The sequence below is a fragment of the Brienomyrus brachyistius genome, chromosome 14 (genome assembly GCF_023856365.1).
Source record: "Brienomyrus brachyistius isolate T26 chromosome 14, BBRACH_0.4, whole genome shotgun sequence".
In the NCBI taxonomy this organism is placed as follows: domain Eukaryota; kingdom Metazoa; phylum Chordata; class Actinopteri; order Osteoglossiformes; family Mormyridae; genus Brienomyrus; species Brienomyrus brachyistius.
Window position 1 is genome coordinate 572,178 of NC_064546.1, and position 19,383 is coordinate 591,560.

General features: G+C 40.4%; 1 protein-coding gene across 1 annotated transcript; it reads right to left on the reverse strand.

The window, feature by feature from the left end:
- Window positions 1-1,841: 1,841 nt before the first annotated feature.
- Window positions 1,842-8,679, reverse strand: slc10a1 (solute carrier family 10 member 1). The gene is made up of 6 exons (XM_048974492.1): window positions 8,438-8,679; window positions 6,892-7,331; window positions 4,375-4,579; window positions 3,596-3,774; window positions 2,318-2,517; window positions 1,842-2,206 (listed from the first exon to the last, which is right to left on the reverse strand). The coding sequence occupies exons 2-6, from the start codon at window positions 7,293-7,295 to the stop codon at window positions 2,157-2,159; spliced, it is 1,038 nt and encodes a 345-aa protein (XP_048830449.1). The 5' UTR covers window positions 7,296-7,331; window positions 8,438-8,679; the 3' UTR covers window positions 1,842-2,156.
- Window positions 8,680-19,383: the final 10,704 nt, after the last annotated feature.

The window sequence follows — 19,383 nt, forward strand, 5'->3', positions numbered from 1 at the left end:
ACCCTCACCAGCCATCCATCCATCCATCCATACTAGAGCGGCTGCTCCCTTCGTCGTTTCAGCGGACGGTGTGTCTTTACTGCTGAGTCTAGCTGATCAGCAGCAACGCGGCGCCTACTGGACTGCCATGCCCCCATATAGACACGAGTCTGTCCCTGTGCGTCCGTTGGGTCTGCTTAGTCAGCAGCTATGTCCCATGTTTCCTCTAATGAAATTGATTGTGAAGTAATTAGTTTCAGTAGGAACGCGTAACTTTTTAAATCAAGTGTTTATTTTTTAAACTGAATATTAACACTAATTCATTTTGACAACGCAGAAACTGGATATTAATGTACCCTATATTTCAGCCCAGGGTGTAAGCTATAAGGACGGATATTCCATGTCTAACCACTTTGTTAACCCAGGATTTTACAAACTGTACATTCGCTGGCCTGCACTCACCCTGGAATCTCACACATTGTCTGGTTACAGCTGGCACTGGTTCTCTCAAAGGGACTCCTGCTGGTGTCACTCAGCCTATGCAGACACTGGCTGCTGTTTTCTTATTGGCTGATTGAGAGGTCATCCCAGAAACCCGCACCCACAGCGGCCCTCCACGGAGAAGGTCGGCACCCCTGCTCTATGTAGTAATTGTTAATGGCAGAGGTGGAAATTTCAGGTCCAGAAAGTATAAATCCAGACCATGATTTTCTTTCAACCAACCAGTTCAGTACTCTGTGACAGTGACTCTTCATACTCAATTTGTTTGTTTATAACAAAATCCTAGTCTGGATTCTTATTTTCTGGACCTGAAATTTGGTTAATGGAACAATCGATCCATATTGGAAGGCTGTTTTTTGCTTACGACTATAGTTTTCCTTTCCATTTGACCCTCCTGACAGGGTATTTGAGTTTGTCAGCTACAGTGATTTAAGGAATGCTCTGGATAAACTCTGAGGAAAATAGATGAATGGCAGGGAAAGCAAACTTAAAGAACCTAAAAAAGAGGCGAGCCATCTTCGATTCCTCTGTTTTTATTTAGTTTTGTGCTGCCGTGTCATTTGTTGAATGATCCACATCCACGAATACTGTACTGGTAACAGCTTTAGAGTCAGTTTCAGTAAATGATGAGGTATGAGGTTGTGTTCTGTAGTCCAGTGTTTAACTTCAAAGCTTGTCTTCATATGTAGGATCTATAGTTAATGTCTCTAGGTGCTGCTGTTGCAGAAGTTACGCTCCTGCCTCCCTGTGTGCTGTCACAATCTCAGATCCGGATCACGGCCCCCTACGGTTTGTTCTTTCCAATCCTATTTTAGATCTCGCTTCATGAGCAGGTCTAGATCTTACAGCTGATCTCACTCAGCCAGTAGCTTCTCAGCCTGGAACAAGCGGGCCACTAGATCTTCTTTGCTCTCCTTTGGGTCAAATCCAGTTCACTCCCAACCCTACGGAAACTTCTCCAGTCCTGTTCATCTCCACACAAATAAAACAAATTTCTTTTAATAGTGACATTTGATTTTGTAGGATGATTTTATGAAGTGGACTATCTTTGCCATGTGTTTTTCTTAATATAAATTCTGCAATATATGTTCCTCATGTTAACACATGCATTGTGAAAAGTCTCCTAATTTACAGTGAATGATTTGTAAAAGACCAATTGACTACAGACTATGCTTTCTTAGAAAAGAATGTCTGTTAATGCACATGATTTATTATTATCTGAATATTTGTAATGATTTTATTACTGATTAGTGGTTTAAAATGAAAACCTTTATATATTCTATATGCCTTGAGCACACTAACAGACATCAGTCTCCTATGAAATAAGGAAAATATTTTAGATATTTAATACTGCACAAAAATCATTGTCGTTCCAGGTGTATTGAACTACGATATACTACAAGTTATACTAGTGAAAATTGGATTTAGAATGTCTGTGATACTATGTATAGAATGAACTTATTATTATCTTATTATTATAAGATGTTCGGTCTAGATTTTTCCTGGAGGTAGTATTGTACAGATCACAGATTAAAAACAAGCCATCCAAACATGGTCACTTAATGTCTGTGGCTGCTCTTGGAATATTTGTTGTTGCTACATTTTGGCTTGAAAGTAGCTCCTGGTGGGGGAGGGGGGGCAGTGACTCCACCCATCAACTGAACGACTGTCCACTCCTAGACTGATGCCACTTCCTCTGTGTTCACAGTCACATACACGGTTTTCTCTGTAAGATATGTGTTTGTAGGAGACACAAAGTCTAATGTAAGTACTCCGCTGAGAATCGGTCCAGTCACTTTAATGCATTCAGTACTGTTGACTGCAATGAAATACTTACTCTTGCTGGGTGTCTTGAACCTTTGGTAACACCTGAACAGGATGGTCAGCAGTACAGCTTCACCAGCCTGGAAAGTGACGTAGATCAAGGGGAACAGGAAGAGGGGTCCGATGATCTCATGAGGGAACACTACCTTCAGGATGGTGGTGCCGAGCTGGACATTTTGACAGCCGGTCTCCATAGCAATGGTCCTCCTACACCTGTCAAAGGGCACTCCAGATGTTTCTGAAATAAACAACCCCCTACAAGAGCACTTCCTGGCTGTCAGGTGACCGCAAATGTATCCCATTGTACACAGAGGACTGACTAAATAGTACGTGACAAATTTATATACTTTCTTCAAACTGTCACGATTAACACCTTGCAAGGACCAATTGAAATACCGTCAGTTTTGTGTGAATTCTATTCTGTCGAGCAATGACGTGTTAATATTTCTGTATTGAAAGCATTTGTATATCCTGTAGCTGCAGCTGAGTCACACCAGATGGCGCCCGTTTCATTTCGATACGTTTTGTCTATTTATTTAAGACTTCTATGCATTTTTAATAAAACAATTATATCGTTTAAAAGTCACTTCGTGGATTAATAGTGCATATCGGTTCTGGCTTTTTCTGACTTTGAATAAAAAAAACGTACCAATATGATGTTATGTGAGCTTTAAAATTTTTGAAACAATATTACAGATTCTATTTTGTTCCATTAATAACACCAGATGACACCAAAATTTCACTTATTTTCTATACATTCGTTATACTTTGTAATTTCTGTACATATTGCTTCATTTTAATGGGGAAAAAAAACGTTTCAAATTTACCACATATTAAAAGTCCACGTTAAATGTTTACTTTGTATGAATGCAATGCTTATTTTTCTTGACCTGTTTGTGAAAATAAATGTTTAAAATTTTGGTCCACATTTTGCCTAATTAATTTTTATCATCATCTTTGGAGTTAATATTGTTAATTATTAAAATAAACATTTCAACTGGAATAACATTGCGCAAATCATTCTGTTATGGCAGTCTAATAATTCTGCGATAGATATTTGACCAAACAGTGCTGTAGCCCTTTGAATTAAGGTTGAATAATTGTATTATTATATCATATTATATTATTGTATTAACGTTATAATAACCACAATACACTCCTGGACCCCAACCAGGATAAACAATTGAAAGCAATTGATATATTTTATGACTGACTTTTCTTACAAGTAGTATTACATACTGAGCTTACATCTGATATTATAATCAACTATAACCACTGTGAGTTTACTTACTGCTGGTTGAGATTGAATATAAAGGCCATCATGTAGCCAAAGAGGAAGCCGATTACTGGCATGAGAGCCGCCGTGGCCACCAATGGAGGTGACAGGACCAGGCCAATTGTATCTCTAACCTCGATGCCACACAGGATGAAGATCACAATGGCGGTGACCGATAAGGTGCTGAGACCAACCTATGGGGCACAGAGTGATCACACAGAGAGAAGATGTGCTTTTTTGCACCAGGTTAAAAGTTCTGCTAATAATTTGACCCAGGTTTATGTAACATGCAACGTTACACTTATAAGGCATTCAACACTGATGCCTGTAAAAAGAGGGGTTCGTATCCTGATCCAGCTCTGCATTTGGAGTTTACCTGGGTTGCAGTGGTGGCTCTGAGGCTAGGGATCTGTGACAGCAACTGGAAGGTTGTTGGTTCAAATCCCGTAAATGCTAGGAGTGATCCTAATCCATCAAGCCCTTAACCTGCAATTGCTTCGTCCTGGGTATGATGTTAATCTACATCCAGCCCTATAAGTAGGTCCTCCAACTTACGAGGAAAAACTTGGAGGTTGGTGGCAGGATTGGCACTTCAGCCACAGGGAAGAAAAAAACTCACACTGGTCCATTTGAACTAGGGTGGTGCTGAGGTATCGCCTGCCATATGGCTGCACTCAGGTTCTCATCCCTGAAATGGTTTGTCATGGTGGGTGTGGCAATGTGCTGTAATCAGCACATGCTCCTTACCTCTCTCTCTCTGGGCCTCAGACTATCTCAAGATCAGTTATCCTCACCTTGATGATGATGGGGGAAAAGCGAGGTGCCCAGTGGTTGATGGCGATCCCAATGGCACAGGGGATGAGGGTCAGCACCAGTGCCAGGGTGATGCCGCCGTAAGGAACGGCACTCTCCAGGCTGAAGATGCCCTGGTAGTACACGTACAGGAGTAAGGGCATCATTCCCAAACCCATGACGTTGGAGAACGTAGTCAACAGGATGCTGAGAGAGTGAGAGAGAGAAAAATCATGTACTGAGGCTTATTATGATTGTATCAGTACGTTTGTGTCTCATGGCTTCTACAGAATGCCGACAAAAACAAAGTTAAATTTGTGGAGAATTCACCCTTATACATTATGCGGGCTCTCCAATCTCAGGCATTGACTGTGAGACTCATGCATTTCAACCAGTTCACACACTCACACATACACAGCGGAGCTCTCTGCCGAGTTCGTAGCTGAGTTCATAGCTGCCCCCAGTTATAACGCGTTAACATCCAATCAGCCAATCAGAAAATAGCATGTGTTGTTCCCGGGTAAATTCTAAAATAAGTTGCACGTGATCCTGCTGCAAACACGTTATTACATAGATGCGCGCGCACATGTGCAGGTAAGGTGGAAGTGGCAGAGCAAGATCCGATGAAAGCAGTAGGCAGGGCTCTGAAATGTCACGCACTGACCGTGAGACACACGATCGCACTCCAAACTTTTGATGAAACTTGAGAGCTTTGGTTTATGCATCTTAGACACCTTATAAATAGTTATAAACTTAAAACAACATTTGGTATTGTTTTTTTTCTTTCCTAGATTGTTGTTTAGTTGTGTAGCTCAATGTTCTCCGATGTTTTTCTGCCATGCCACACTTTCCGTAAGGTAATTATCCCAGGGCACGCCATCATACACATTGTCTAAACCACTGAAAGTACATTTTTAATATACACAGCACATCGGGTCACTTATAATAGAGCACTAGTGTGTTGTGACACACCACAGTTGAAAAGTGCTGGTTTAGCGGATACTGTTTTCAGAACTTTAAAAGGTATATAGAGATGAAGGTGGATATTTTAAAGAAGAAATTTCAATAAACTCTTTTTCATAGTACAGTGGCTCAGCAAGTAGCACTATTGCCTCACACCATACGGTTGTGGGTTTGAATCCCATTCATGCTCAGTGTGTTGTGTATATGCGTGTTCTCCCTGAATTATTTTGATTCCCTCCCCCTAGTTCAAAAAGATGGACTAATTCAGTGTTTTCCAGGCCTCAGGGACCCCAGACACATGTTTTTGCTCCCTTCCAACTCCCTGGCAGACAGTGCACATTTTTGCTCCCTCATCTCTCGGGGGTCTCCACGGATTGCGTTAGAAAGCACTGGACTAATTGGTGTCTCTTAAATAGTATGTATTCTGGAATGGACTGGCATCCTGCCCTGGGATTATCCAAGTATAGTGTCCTTTGCTTCTTGTGATAGGCTTCAGGTCACCCTGTACCCTTGAACTGGACAGGCATTTTGAGCACAAATGGATTTTTCAGCCTTCAGTTCAACCTGTTCCTTTTTATTGGCCATTCTGTAAATAAGTGGAATTGTTTCAAAAACACGTTATTATTTTAATGGCCAAAAAGGAGTCACTGTAATCAATAAATCTACATTATTTCAGTGGGAAGCAGTTAGCATGATTTTTAAGGATACACGAAGGTACTCTGAAAGCTGTTGAATCACATCACAAATGGTGCCTTATTTTTGTACAAATGGACTCAATACCTAAATTATTTCAGCAATGCATACAGTTGTATAAATGGGATTTAAAAAAAACTCAAGCTGCTTTTAACATAGGTGTCAACTTGTTTTACTTGTGTTTTGAGAGACAAGACAGACCGTCCTCACACAAGTGATCAGACCGGTTTTTGGAAGTAAACAACCTCAGGAAATCTTACGTCAGCTGCCCTCAGTGCTTCCTACCCAGCAGGCAGGTCACTCCCTCAGCCGGTTCAGAGCTACGGACTCCTGGAAGGGCCAGAAACACTTCTTTTTTTTTCTTTTGCGCACAATTTAGTTTAACGTGCCCACGAAATACTAAACTAATTTCACGAAATCCCCCCCCCCCTCCGTAGTATAACGTATGGGCGATATTATGGTAGGAAAAATTAGATATCGCCTAAGTGTAGAGGGACTAGACACTGGAGGAGTAGGAATTAGATGTGGGGGGGGGGGGCAATCTGGGAATTCATTATTATTGGTCAGACAGCATCTAGTTGAGTTTTGAATTGTATGTTCATTGAAAGTTACTCATTATGTCCTTCATTCTGTGCGTGGTTGTGGAGCATAGTGACACCATAAAAAGCCATACATGAGATGTAAAGTTAATGCTATGAATAATGAAATATTACTGGATCCCTTCAATGGAAAGAATATCTAAGATCCATTAATTCCCATCTTGACCTGCAGCACCCTCTTCTAAAGCACTGGAAAAAAGCAAAGTAGGTTTTGTTCCCTCTTTTGTATCCTGTATAATGAGATTAATGAGCTGACCACCTCACCTCAGGTTCATGTCACCCTGGAGGCCCAGGGTGAAAATGTTGGACAGGTTTCCCCCTGGACAGCAGCCGCAGATCAACACAGTCATGGCTGCTACAGGTCCCAGCTGGAAGATCTTGGCAAAGGTAAAGGCTGAGAGGGGCATGATGCCATACTGTGCCACTATGGCGATGACCACTCCTTTGGGCTTGGCGATGTGCTCCTGGATCTTGGCGACCTCCATCGTGCAGCCCAGGGATATCATGGTGATGAAGAGGATGATGATGGTGACACCACCAATCACCTGATCTATCACTGCAGAGAACTGGGATTGGAATGTTACAGAAGAATTATACTCTGTGATGTTGAGGGTGCTTGCGTGGTCCCATAACTGGTAGCTGATGGTCTGGTTCTTTGTGGAATTCATTCCTAAGCTGGTCTTTTATTGTCCCCAGGCTGATTCCTGTGGACAGCAAGTGAGAAAAAAGACATTTAACCTACACATCACGACCAGGATGTACTCCCAAAATTTATCAAGCCCCCCCTATAACTGAGAGACCCCTCCCCCACCCCTGGCCTCTGTCAATACCATGGGACAGGCACAAAACCGATCCCACTGGAATGTTTCTTGAATAGCCTTGGTGTACCGGCATATAATGACGTTTCCGTGCACTGTAACCCTGCGGACCCAGGGAATGGACAGATTTACAGTACCTGCCTTTTAAAATGATTAAACAGAGCCTCATTGGCTCTCAACTACTTCCATCATCTTTAGTTCCCTCCCCCCAGATGTCTTTGGTGCTGGGTGATGAGCCAATAGGAATGCTGCCAGTATTAACTGCATCTACTTATCAGTCGAGACAGGCTGACTCAGTGGTATCTTTACTTGACCCCTGAGCCCCCACTTGATGAAAGTTTCCCGAACTTGAATAAAGAAAACCCCTGGCCTCCTAGCCATCAGCAGGGAGGGGTGGACTTCTGGGTCAGGCTGTAAGATGCACCGTCATATCCCATGAAGGCACCAAGTAAGCCACTCATTAATTTATTACTGTACATTGCTTGTTATGTAACATCAGTCCCTGCCCTTGTGTCCATTCAGTGATTTTAAAATAAGTGATCTATAAGCTATATATTCTGCGGTCCTTCACTGGCACTTTATAAACGTACAAGGTAGCAAGTAGATGATCCACAACAGTGCAGACATTCAAAAATATTCAGAAAGAAAGTTAAAATTAGTCTCAGGATCACCCCAATGAGATTTAGTAGCGATTCAGGTGGAAATGCATTTAATAGAGTGTGTGACACCAAGCGTGTCCTTAATCAGCTACCAGGTCTTTGCACACTTGGAAGTATTAAAATCTTAAAGTGAAGCCATTGCATTATAAATGCTTTTATTAAGGTATTTTATTTTTAAACAAAAAATCGAATAGTGAATGAAATGGCATCACTAGTGCCATATCTACATGTGATGGCATCCAGGAACATCTGGTTAAAGACAATTCATTTTGCACACATATGTTTGGTTCTACACCCTCTTTTTGGCTGACACTTTGGCCGATGGTCACCTACCTTCATCTGCACGTTTCACACGCCGGTTGTGTCAGGGCTGCCGTCCTTCGCAAGATGATGGCTGCAAAACTCTATGTACTGCACCTCTCTCTGATCTCCTTGTTTTCTAGCATGCAGCTGCTGAGCGGTACGCCAAAGTCCAGCGGAGAAATTCACTCCTCATTTGGCAAGTAGAGAAAAGCTGATTTTGCATATGAATTGAACAAAGTTGAACCGAGTTTCCATGGTAATATAGTTACCAGACGTTCATCATCTTGCAGTACAAAGAGCGTCTTTGTAATGGGAATACAGTATTTGAGTTGTGAGGAGTTGGAGTGCAATGGTGCCGTGTGCCAAGTCCCATCACAGAGCTCTTAATTGAAAGCACAAAAAAGGCAGAAAATGGCACATGGCCAGCAATTTGTTGCGGATCATTTTGTTTAATTGGGAACATTCCAGAAAACATTCCTTTACCTTACCCCAAACTGTAAACCTCTATTAGAGAGAGAAACGCACTAAACAGAAAGCATATATCATGAGATCTCACAAATGATTCCTTCAAAAAGCAGGAGATGAGGTTTCCTTTCTTTGGCATCTTAATGAGGTAGCTGTCCTTCCATACTGAAGGAATGTGCTGTTCTTCCAAGATCTTCTTAAATTGGGGGCTTAGCATCTGGGGTTTCAATGTCAGCCTTAAGTGCCTACTGCCCTGCTGCCAGGTCCTGCCTTATGATTTCCTAGCTGATGCACAGCTTTGCAGATCTCGTCTTTTGTAGGCACACTGCAGTATACTGGCAGGTAACTAGTCACTGACCAGATGTTTGGTGGGTTCTGAGGAGCTGGTTTTTTTCAACAGTTCTTCAAAATGCTCCACCTATGTTCTCCTCTGTCACTTTTCTCAGTTGGTTTGCCGTCCTTGTCCCTCAGATTTGCTGAACTTTCCAGGCAGATTGTCGTTTCCATGTCTGGCTGCCTCTTTGACTTCTATTCCAAGAGCCTCTATATAGTTTGTTTGTCAGTCTTGATAATCTTCTTTGCCCTCATGTTGGCTTCTGCATACTCCTACTGGGCCTTGGCTTTTTCGTGTCACATACTATTGCAAATTGCTGAATTTTTCTTTTTCTAGTCCTGTAAATTCTTTTATGCCAAAATCCATTCCTTTTGGCTGTGTTTCTTGTACCAAGTACTTTCTAACACATTGTTGTCACTGCCTCTTTCACTGTCTTCCACTTCTTTTTGCCTATTTCAAATTTAGACCTATCTGTCGGTTAACTCATGGCAACTGGACTTCTCTACTGTAAGGTAGAAACCTTTCACTGCTCAGACTGAAGAAGCTGCTTGGATGAGCAGTGAAATGTTTCCAGCTTACAAGACAGAAGTCCAGTTGCCATGACTCAACCAACAGACAGTTTCACGTGGATGACTGAGAATCTCCACAGACCAATTTAGACCTATTTTTTTCTATACATTCTCAGGAGAAAAAATGAACAATTTGTACCTTTGAGGGTACAATTACTTGTCACTAGGGCTGTACTCTCAAAGGTCTGCCAGTTGTACTCTAGCTGTAAGTAAATGTACCTTTTAGTCTAATTTAAAGTATAAAAATGGACTCTGGGTAAATTAATATTGTTTGTACTTTGGGGAACAAAACAGTACCATGGCTATACCCTTTATTTCTGATAGATCAAATAGATCTATGATAAATGATCCATTTATTGCAAATGACATCATGCATCGTACATCTATTTGATGTAAGCGTGGCATTTGACACAGTCTCACGGTCTATTCTGGTTTGGAGACTCCATGACCTAAGTAGCCATGAGGCAGTGCTGGACTGGTTTATTTTTATCTCACGGACAGAAAACATTTTATTACCCTATCAGGTTATAAATCACACATATCAGCTGACATGTGTGGCGTCCCCCAGGGCTCTGTCCTAGGACCATTACTCTTCATCATTTCTCATCATCCTCTAGACCATATCATTTGCCGCTTCAATCTAGATTTTCACATTTTATGCTAATGACACCCACTTCAGCACCAACTCCATAAACAACATGCCACTGACACATGTGTTTCTAAAATCAAACTATGGATGAGCCACAATTTTCTCAAGCTTAACAGTGATGAAACAAAACTAATTGTCATCCACACTTAATAAAGTTAGACCAGTTATCCTCCACTTGGACCACACAACCATCAGCCCTTCTCCTATGATTCATAACCTTGGTGTTACCTTTAACCCAGTCCTAACACTTGATGCAAATGTACATTCCATAGTAAAAACAGCTTTCTTCTAACACAACAACGTCTCCCGACGTAGGCCCTGCCTTTTTAACTCTGCTGTTCGGTCCCTCATTCACGCCTTTATCTCTAGCTGCAGTTTACAACAAGCTGGTATCACTGCTAACTCCAGATAGTCCAGAACTGTGCCGCCCACCTCCTACTTCACACTCACTCCTACCAACACATCACGCCCATACTTCAGAGCCTTCACTGGCATCCACTTTAAAATGCTTCTCTTAACCACCAAGCCCCATCATATCTCTCTGATTTGCTTCTCACCCACCAATCTCCCCACAGGCATTGATCCTCCTCTTCTAGCTCCCTCTTTATTCTCCCATCCAAACTCTACAGCTTTGGTGACTGTGCCATTTCCCATATAGCTCCCCAACTGTGGAATTCCCTCCCTACTGCTATTTCAAAAGGAATTTCAAAATGAAACTAAAAACTTTTTCGTTTCTTCAAGCCTATAACTTTCCTAGGTGCCGGTGACATGATGGATGAAATATTTATAAAAAACTTTCCTAATCCATAAAGCGTTTTGTTGTTTTGTCTCATCTGTTTCCTTTGCAATGTTCTATGTAAGTGTCTTTGAGTCTTTGAAAAACACTGTATAAATAAAATGTATTGTTATTGTTAATTATTAATTATTATTATTAGATTGGCAACTTGAAAATAAATGGTGGGTAGTGCTGTTTTTTCCAAGCACCAATATAAAATAATGGGCCTGAAACCACTAAAATGAAACCAAACAGAAGCATTTGCAACACTTGCAGTCACATAAAACAAATGCTTCTCTCATACATGCATTCTGAGTGGACTTTGTGCGACCTGTGTTTAGGAAAAAGTGAAGAGGGATGGAGTCTATAATTAAAAAGGCCCTGTGAGTCACTTCACACTCACTGGGCGTTCTGACGGGTCGCCAGGTATACCAGAGAGAATTTGTGAGTCCAGTCTCATTAAATGCAGGGTGGCAGTTCCTCTTGAGTGCAGATATGATGCAGGTCAAAATGAGTCCAGGTTCACAAGTTCTGGAGCCAGTAGCCTTACGGGATACGCTGATGGGCCCTGATCTAAGGCAGATTCATTTGGCCAAATGTATGCGAGACATCAGTGAGTAACAGCTTATCTGGGACATTGAGACTGCTAATTTCCATGAACCCCCCTCCAGTTCAGACCTCTGATCAGTAATCAGGAATCAGTTCCAGGGTCTGTAAGGCATTTTGTTTTTCGCCAATCAAAGCTTCTTAACCTCGAAGTGCCAGATAACTGGCCTTGCTGCTGCCCATGTAAACAGTCTGGCTATAGCACTTGGAACTCTGTTATGTTATTCCTTAGTTTCATGTTGTAAGCCCTGCTCTTTGAGAAATCTTATGTGGTCAGGTTCCTGCATGTTTCATTTGCATGTTTATTGGTCAACAGATATATCCAAGTGACTGTCTATAACCTTAACGCTAAACTTATGGGAGAGGACATTTGCTATAGAACGAAGTGCTAAGTGTGTCTTCAGCACAGTTGAAGTGCCAAAATAGTAGCAACTGATTGATTTTCACTTACTTTACATAGTGTAAGTTACCCAACTTGGGGGCGGCATGGTGGTGCAGTGGTTAGCACTGTTGTCTCACACCTCTGGGATGCGGGTTCGAGTCTCCGCCTGGGTTACATGTGTGTGAAGTTTGCATGTTCTCCCCATGTCATCGTGGGGTTTCCTCCGGGTTCTCCGGTTTCCCCCCACAGTCAAAAAACATGCTGAGGCTAATTGGACTTGCTAAATTGCCCATAGGAGTACATGTGAGAGTGAATGGTGTGTGAGTGTGCCCTGCGATGGGCTGGCCCCCCACCCTGAGTTTTTCCCTGCCTTGTGCCCGTTGTATAGGCTCCGGACCCCCCGCGACCCAGTAGGATAAGCGGTTTGGAAAATGGATGAATGGATGGAAGTTACCCAACTTATTGTCCATTGCACTATTAGTCTACTTGCCGCTTCACCAATAATTTTGGATCCTGTATCTACTACATACATCTTACTGTTCACTTTGTACATTTTACTGCTTCCTTTTAAAATATTGCTTTATTATTTATGGTTGAACCCTATAGCTCATGGGTGTTTTACTTACACAAAAATGTTCTGAGGGCAGAACAAAACAATGATTGGTTACAAAGAAGAGATAACAATCAGATCTTGGTCAGATGTCAGACCAACCAATAAGATGTCTTGGTCTTGCCTCATCTAGTTGCTTGGGCCCACCTCCAGTACAATCTGATCTCTGAACCAATCATTTTTCATTCTGCCCTCAGAATATTTTTGTGTAAGTAAAAGTCCCACGGGCAACCATATACCCCCATCTGTACTACGATTTTGTTCTCATTACCCTGAGTTTTGCAGAAGAACAATAAACCTTATCTTTCTATCTATCTAAAACATGCAAAAATGTAAATTTGACCAAATGTCATAATTTTGTAGATCTGCTACACAAATCTGTACAAATGTTCTGGCATGGGTCAGTTCTGACCCCGTCTGAACTAGATTAACCGTCAAAATCTGCCTGCATCAAAATAGGAAAAAAAGTTATGGGAGCATCTTGGAACAGGAAACATGTTTCACATGTTGTCCGAAGAGGGAAGTATCGAGGGGAACATGGGGGGTCTCAAAATTGTTACAAGAATTGACTCAATTCCCATTTAGACAGATGTTTTGCGGCTAAATAGTCCTCGTGTTAGTGAACGTGAATCTGCACACCTAGATAAAACAAGGCAACCGTAACATTGGATCTAACCCTAATCACGAGTGTAACCCCAGGTCTAACCCTTTATGCTGGCTGACTTAAATTTCCTGCAAGTTTTTATATTTTTATGCATGAATATTAAAAGTGCCGCAGGCTATGAAAGCGGGAAAGAGAGGAGGACCAGGTGGTTACCAGTTGATTTATATAAAAGTTTTAAAAATACGTTACTTAAGCCGCTCTTGGAGATGCTTATAGAGGCTTTTCAAACTGAATATCTACCCATATCAATGAACGAGCCCTTCATTACCTTGCTACCAAAGCCAGGAAAACTTTCTAATAAATGTGAGAATATGACACGGTAACACTTTATAATAATAGCACATGAATTAGCATGTACTAATACGTGAATTAGTAATTTCTTGACTATGAACTAATGATGAGCTAAGACATGTATTAATCAAGAACTAATGAAGAACTAACGTAAATACGTCACGAGTCATATGAATTAAGGCATGAATAGCACCGCCTTAATTCATGTTAGTTCCTGCATGTTAGTTAATGTATTAATTAACACTTTGCGGTAAACTAAATCAAACATGTTCTAAAAGAAAGATGGCACAATGCAAAATCGTTTAGAAATTTGTCACCTGCAGCTGTCACAGACATCAGTGAATGCATCACTGTATGTTGGATGAGTTAGGTGAAATCATTCACTGATGTCTGTGACAGCTGCAGGTGACAAATTTCTAAACGATTTTGCATTGTGCCATCTTTCTTTTAGAACATGTTTGATTTAGTTTAGATAATGCATGATGTAGATTCCATAATGCATGATGTAAGAAGAGTACTGAATATAATACATAATTATAAAGACAAAACAGATGCAGCACTTTTACCTGTAGATGGCGGAAAGACTTTCGACAAGGTGAAATTGGCCAACCTTTTTGCAATACTGGAAAGGTTCGGATTTGGTAGTAACTTTCGAACATGGATCCAAGTAATATAAACACAAATCCTAGGGGAGAAGTGATAACAAATGGAACTGTGTCAAAAACCGTCTGACATAAAAATAGGTTGCCGTCTAGGGCGTCCACTTCCCCATTATTGTTTACTCTGGCAATTGAGCCATTTGCCATTGTAGTTCGATCACATCCACATATATTCGGAATAACAATTGCACAATATGAAAACAAAGAAAAACAATCCAAGTCTTCTGGGAGGAGGTGCGGAAGGCAATGGGACATTTATCTCTACACCAGTTCCACTGGATCCTTTCTGGTTTATACTCAAATTATAAATATAGAAAGGATGAGTGGGTACTGATGGACCTTAGACTGCTAAGTGCAGAAAGAACTATAGCAATCTCATGAAAAATAGAAATGGACCTAAGATTTCCCAATGGACCAAGAATTATGTTGATAAGTCTCCTTTTGGAACAAACTACAAAGGTCGTAAGAGGCAAACGAGGGGATTTTAAACGTATATGGACACCATTTATGACCTTTTTCGAAGATGTGGACTTTGTTGAGGACGCTGAGGATGGAATATGAGAATATTGCAGTTCATAACACAAATGTAACACAAAGACCCGCCTAAGAGAAAGACACTATTTGCCTAGGAAAGAAAAGTTATATGACGTTAATATTACTACTGTCGACTTGATATCAGTAATGGCTGATTTAAATTTGTATTTTTTTTTTCATTTGGTTTGACTATTAATGATTTGTAAAAGTATGAAAACCATAAAAATATTGTTATAAAAAAAGTGCAGCAGGCAATTGTTTAAAGAATTTTGTAGAATTAGCTACGGCGGCTGAGTATTAGTGCATGGTCTCAAAAGTACGTTAGGACTGAGTGGTGGTAAAACTTCTGAATTCTTATCTCAATGCTTCAGTAACACTGTAAGCTATATACTGTATATGGCAGTCAGTAAAATGTTAAATTAATGTAAATAATGGTTAATAGATAAAGCTTGCTACGCTTGATACTAAACACGTATTGTTTGATTCCCTATTGCCATAAGTTTTTTAAATTTTCATTATATTCTTGTCTGCCACACTAGTCACACAACTGAGTACTAATACTTGCAGAGATTGTTATACAGCAACAGTTAATGTCCTTGCAAGGAATGTAGGGCCAAAGCATCTTTGTGAAACAGACTCAACGGTGTTCATGGCTGGACAAAGTGGGAGATTACAGAGACAAACCATCCTTTGCATGTAGTGAGGTATTAAGGCCTCAGACCGTTTGTTTAGTGCAAATCCCTTATTTACTGGAAGCACAATTAAGGATGTTGCCATGCAGCCATACAGCAGGTCTGAGGTAGAGCAAGTCGGGCCAGTCACTCCACTAAAGCTGTTTTGTTCGTTTTTAAGCAAGCAAATCGAAATAATTAAAAAGAAAAACAACCTTTCCAGAACTTCGATGTCGCTTAGGAATATATTTCAGTGCTATTTATATGTGTGTGAGAAAGTGACAGTAGAGTATATTTCATAATGTCTTCGATTGTTAAATCCAACAGTAGTGGGATATTCAGCAAGGAGTGCATCATGGTTGCCTAGTAACTGCACCAGCTGAAGCCTGTGGACAAATCACATCAGTAACGAAGGACAGAAGACTGGAGAACAACCAAATTACGACGGACACTCACACATTAGGCTTGGCGATAGTTATTACATTTTTCATGCCACCCCTTAATAAAAACATACATTTCTCAGCTTATTCTCAGAAGAACAAAAAATAAAATATTTTGTGGTATTGCAACCCACAGTGAATTGTATGACGATGTTGAATGCATGGCTGATGAAAAAAATATATAAAGTCATTGCATTTTCATCTGATTTCCACACCACAAGTTGAAAAGATTTGCTTTTCAAAAGCTAAAGAATTAAATTCATCCAGAAAACCTTTAAAATGATACAATCCAAAGTGTACAAATACTGGGAGCTCCCTCTAGCGGTTAACTAGAGAATTCATCAAATCATAATACTTAAATGTTTATGCTTTAAAACAATATATCACTGGTCTCCGTAGTTCTTTTAGTAGTTTTTGATAAAATATTGCTACACTTCATATTGTGCAGATTTATCACATTCACTGTGCCAATTGACCAGTTTTCAGAAATGTTCTCAAAATTACATACTTTATATTGCTTAAGGTGAGGTGTCCTAAAATGTGCATGAGCTCCTCGATAATACAGAAAGTATTTTTTTTTTTTTGCTCTAAAAATGAATTACATATCTGTTTGCCTGAAGTGTTATTCCTTTCTTAGTGGTTCACATGAATAATTCATTATAGCTTTGATTGGAGGCATCTCTTGATGGGGGAGCAGCCATTGATGAAATTCATATCTAATCCACAACATAATGAAAGACCCTGTAACCAGCGAAAATCTGCCATCATACTCTAGCTTTTTGAAAAGCTTTGGAAATATAGCAATGGGGGTTCATTTTCCATAGTAGTGCATTTTAGGGCATTTTAAACAGATCTAAAGGTCTGAAGATGATTATGTATCAGTTGCAGCCATGTTTCTCACAGTACTGCAGGATGAAGCATATCAGGGCAGACAGTCGTGCAGGGGTTCAGAGCAAGCGAACAGCCAAGAACACGAGGGATTCCTGCTGACCTTGCGCACCCTCAGATGGCCTCTCTGTGGGAACTGCTGTGTAAGTGAAAAACAGCCAGTTTAAAGGTCCCACAACAGGCCCCAAACAAGACAGGGCGGGGCGGGGGGAGGGCTTGGAGCCCTAACCACCATCTGGCCTCATGATCTGTTGTATGCACATTGATGTGCGTATGAATTGCCCTTAATTCACCACTTCACATTGCTAATATAACCAATATATACTGTTCCAAGGGCTTTAGATGCACTTCTGACATGTACTGGAATTTTATTAGGGCAAGATAAACAAAACATGTGAGAAAGGTGGAATAAAACAAAGGGGTCTTTAGTGCATTTACACACAAATGAAGGGCAGCAGGTCATATCAATGATTTCACAAGCAAAAATGCTGGGAAACATCATCTTCCGGATCTATGTAAGGTCTGAGGAACGACTTAGTACTTTCCATTTTTTTATGTATCCGAAAAATAAAAACCTTAATCTGGAAAGTGGGGGTAGACACTTTACAATTTTAACATTATTTTGTGACCTCCGTTTGGTCATTTCGGCTTACAGGTTTAAGCCCCCATTATCGAGGAGTATTTTTAAAGGAGAAGTTCAGGTTCTTTACTCCTGAATATAACAACATGTCACTCCACCCCCAGGACATGAAATGTCAAGTTTCAGGTTACCTGTCCTACCATACCATGCACTTAAATGCTCAGCTTTCACTTTTATCGTACTCTGCTGTTTTGCAGAGGTTAAGTTCGGTTTTGGTCACTGCCGTCAACCAGCAGGAGCTATTTTGTCTTATTTGCAACCAAGAAGAAAATACGTTTATGAAATGTTTTGAACATAGTGCTAGAATTCCTTTTTCTTATTTAGAGAACATAAGAAATTTCCAAACGAGAGGTGGCCGTTCGGCCCATCAGGATATTATGTAATGTCATGAGTTACTTAGCATTATATATTATATTATATTATATTATATTATATTATATTATATTATATTATATTATATTATATTATATTATATTATATTATATTATATTATATTATATTATATTATATTATATTATATTATATTATATTATATTATATTATATTAAAGTCACCCCACTGTTTTATGTACCCATACATCCATCTGAACTGCTTGCTCTGGTCAGGGGTGACAGACCCATCATCCATTTCCAGTCTCCAGTTCAAATCCTGTGGCTGGCAGAATACCCACAAAATCTGCTCCAGGGGTACTGGGAATATGGCTGACTCTTTGCCCGGCCCTCACGCTTCACTCTCACCAGTCTATTGAATGCAAGTTAGGATATGTTGAAACAAAAACACTCCCATGTGCTTGTACAAACGGAAAACATAGTATTATTTTAAAAACTATGTGACTCCCTAATATTAAATAATTAGTGGAATTTTCTTTATTGGCAGTAGCATAAGCCAAAGATGTCCTGGAGATGCTGATGAGAATTATACAACGGGTTTTGAGGTATTTTGGCCCATATCGCTCTACAAAAATTCATTTTTCAATTCTTATACATCTTTGGTATTTTCTTCCTAGAAAGACATTTTTTTCCATGTCAAACCTTAGGATTTCAAAGAAAGAACTGGATGTTACAATCCCTATTGTTTCTGCACCAGGAGGTCAGGCTTTCACCCGATATTCACAAATACATTTCTTCTGCTTGTTGCTGATTTACTCCTGCGTTATGAATCATTTTCATGTCGCAAGACCCAGCCTCGTTTCAGCTTTAATTCACAGGCAGATGCCTTGAGATTATACTGTAGAATTTCTTGATGTAACTAGTGACTTGGCCCTGACAATATTCTGGCTCACGGCAGGAGAGCAGCCCTACAACATTACACTCCTCCCATGAAGCTTCTCACTCAGGATGAGGTGATGAGGTTTTTATTGGCACCATTTACTCCAAACACACAACTGTGCACGTTGGAAAAAAATGTCACAACTGTACACGAAACATGACCCAGTGTTGCTGTGGAATAACCAGGTCTTGAGAGGGGCAGTTGTTTTTGAAAGTAGTAGTTTCCTCTGTGGTAACCTCCTATCGACAGCATTCTTAGTGTTTTGCGAGAGATGCTTGTAGATTCCTAGCTGTCACCCAAGGGTTCCTTTTCACTAGTTTGGGGTTTTGACTGCATACCCTTACACTAATCTTAGCCTACTTTTAGCCTACTCTTAGCCTACTTTTTGGAAGAGCAGCAATGGTGTCAAATTTATTCTATTTGCAAACTACCTGATGGTCGACTGATGGAGGCTTACGCCCTTAGAAATTGTTGTAATATTTCCAAAGTTTGGCAACCAACTGCTTTTCTGACGTCCATTGAAATCTCAG

Coding starts and splice junctions, on each gene's coding strand:
- slc10a1 (XM_048974492.1), bottom strand. CDS start 7,295: ATGAATTCCACAAAGAACCAGACCATCAGCTACCAGTTATGGGACCAC. Junction 2,518..3,595: donor ATATTCAATCTCAACCAGCA/GTAAGTAAACTC, acceptor GCCCTTTGACAG/GTGTAGGAGGACCATTGCTA. Junction 2,207..2,317: donor GTTCAAGACACCCAGCAAGA/GTAAGTATTTCA, acceptor CATATCTTACAG/AGAAAACCGTGTATGTGACT.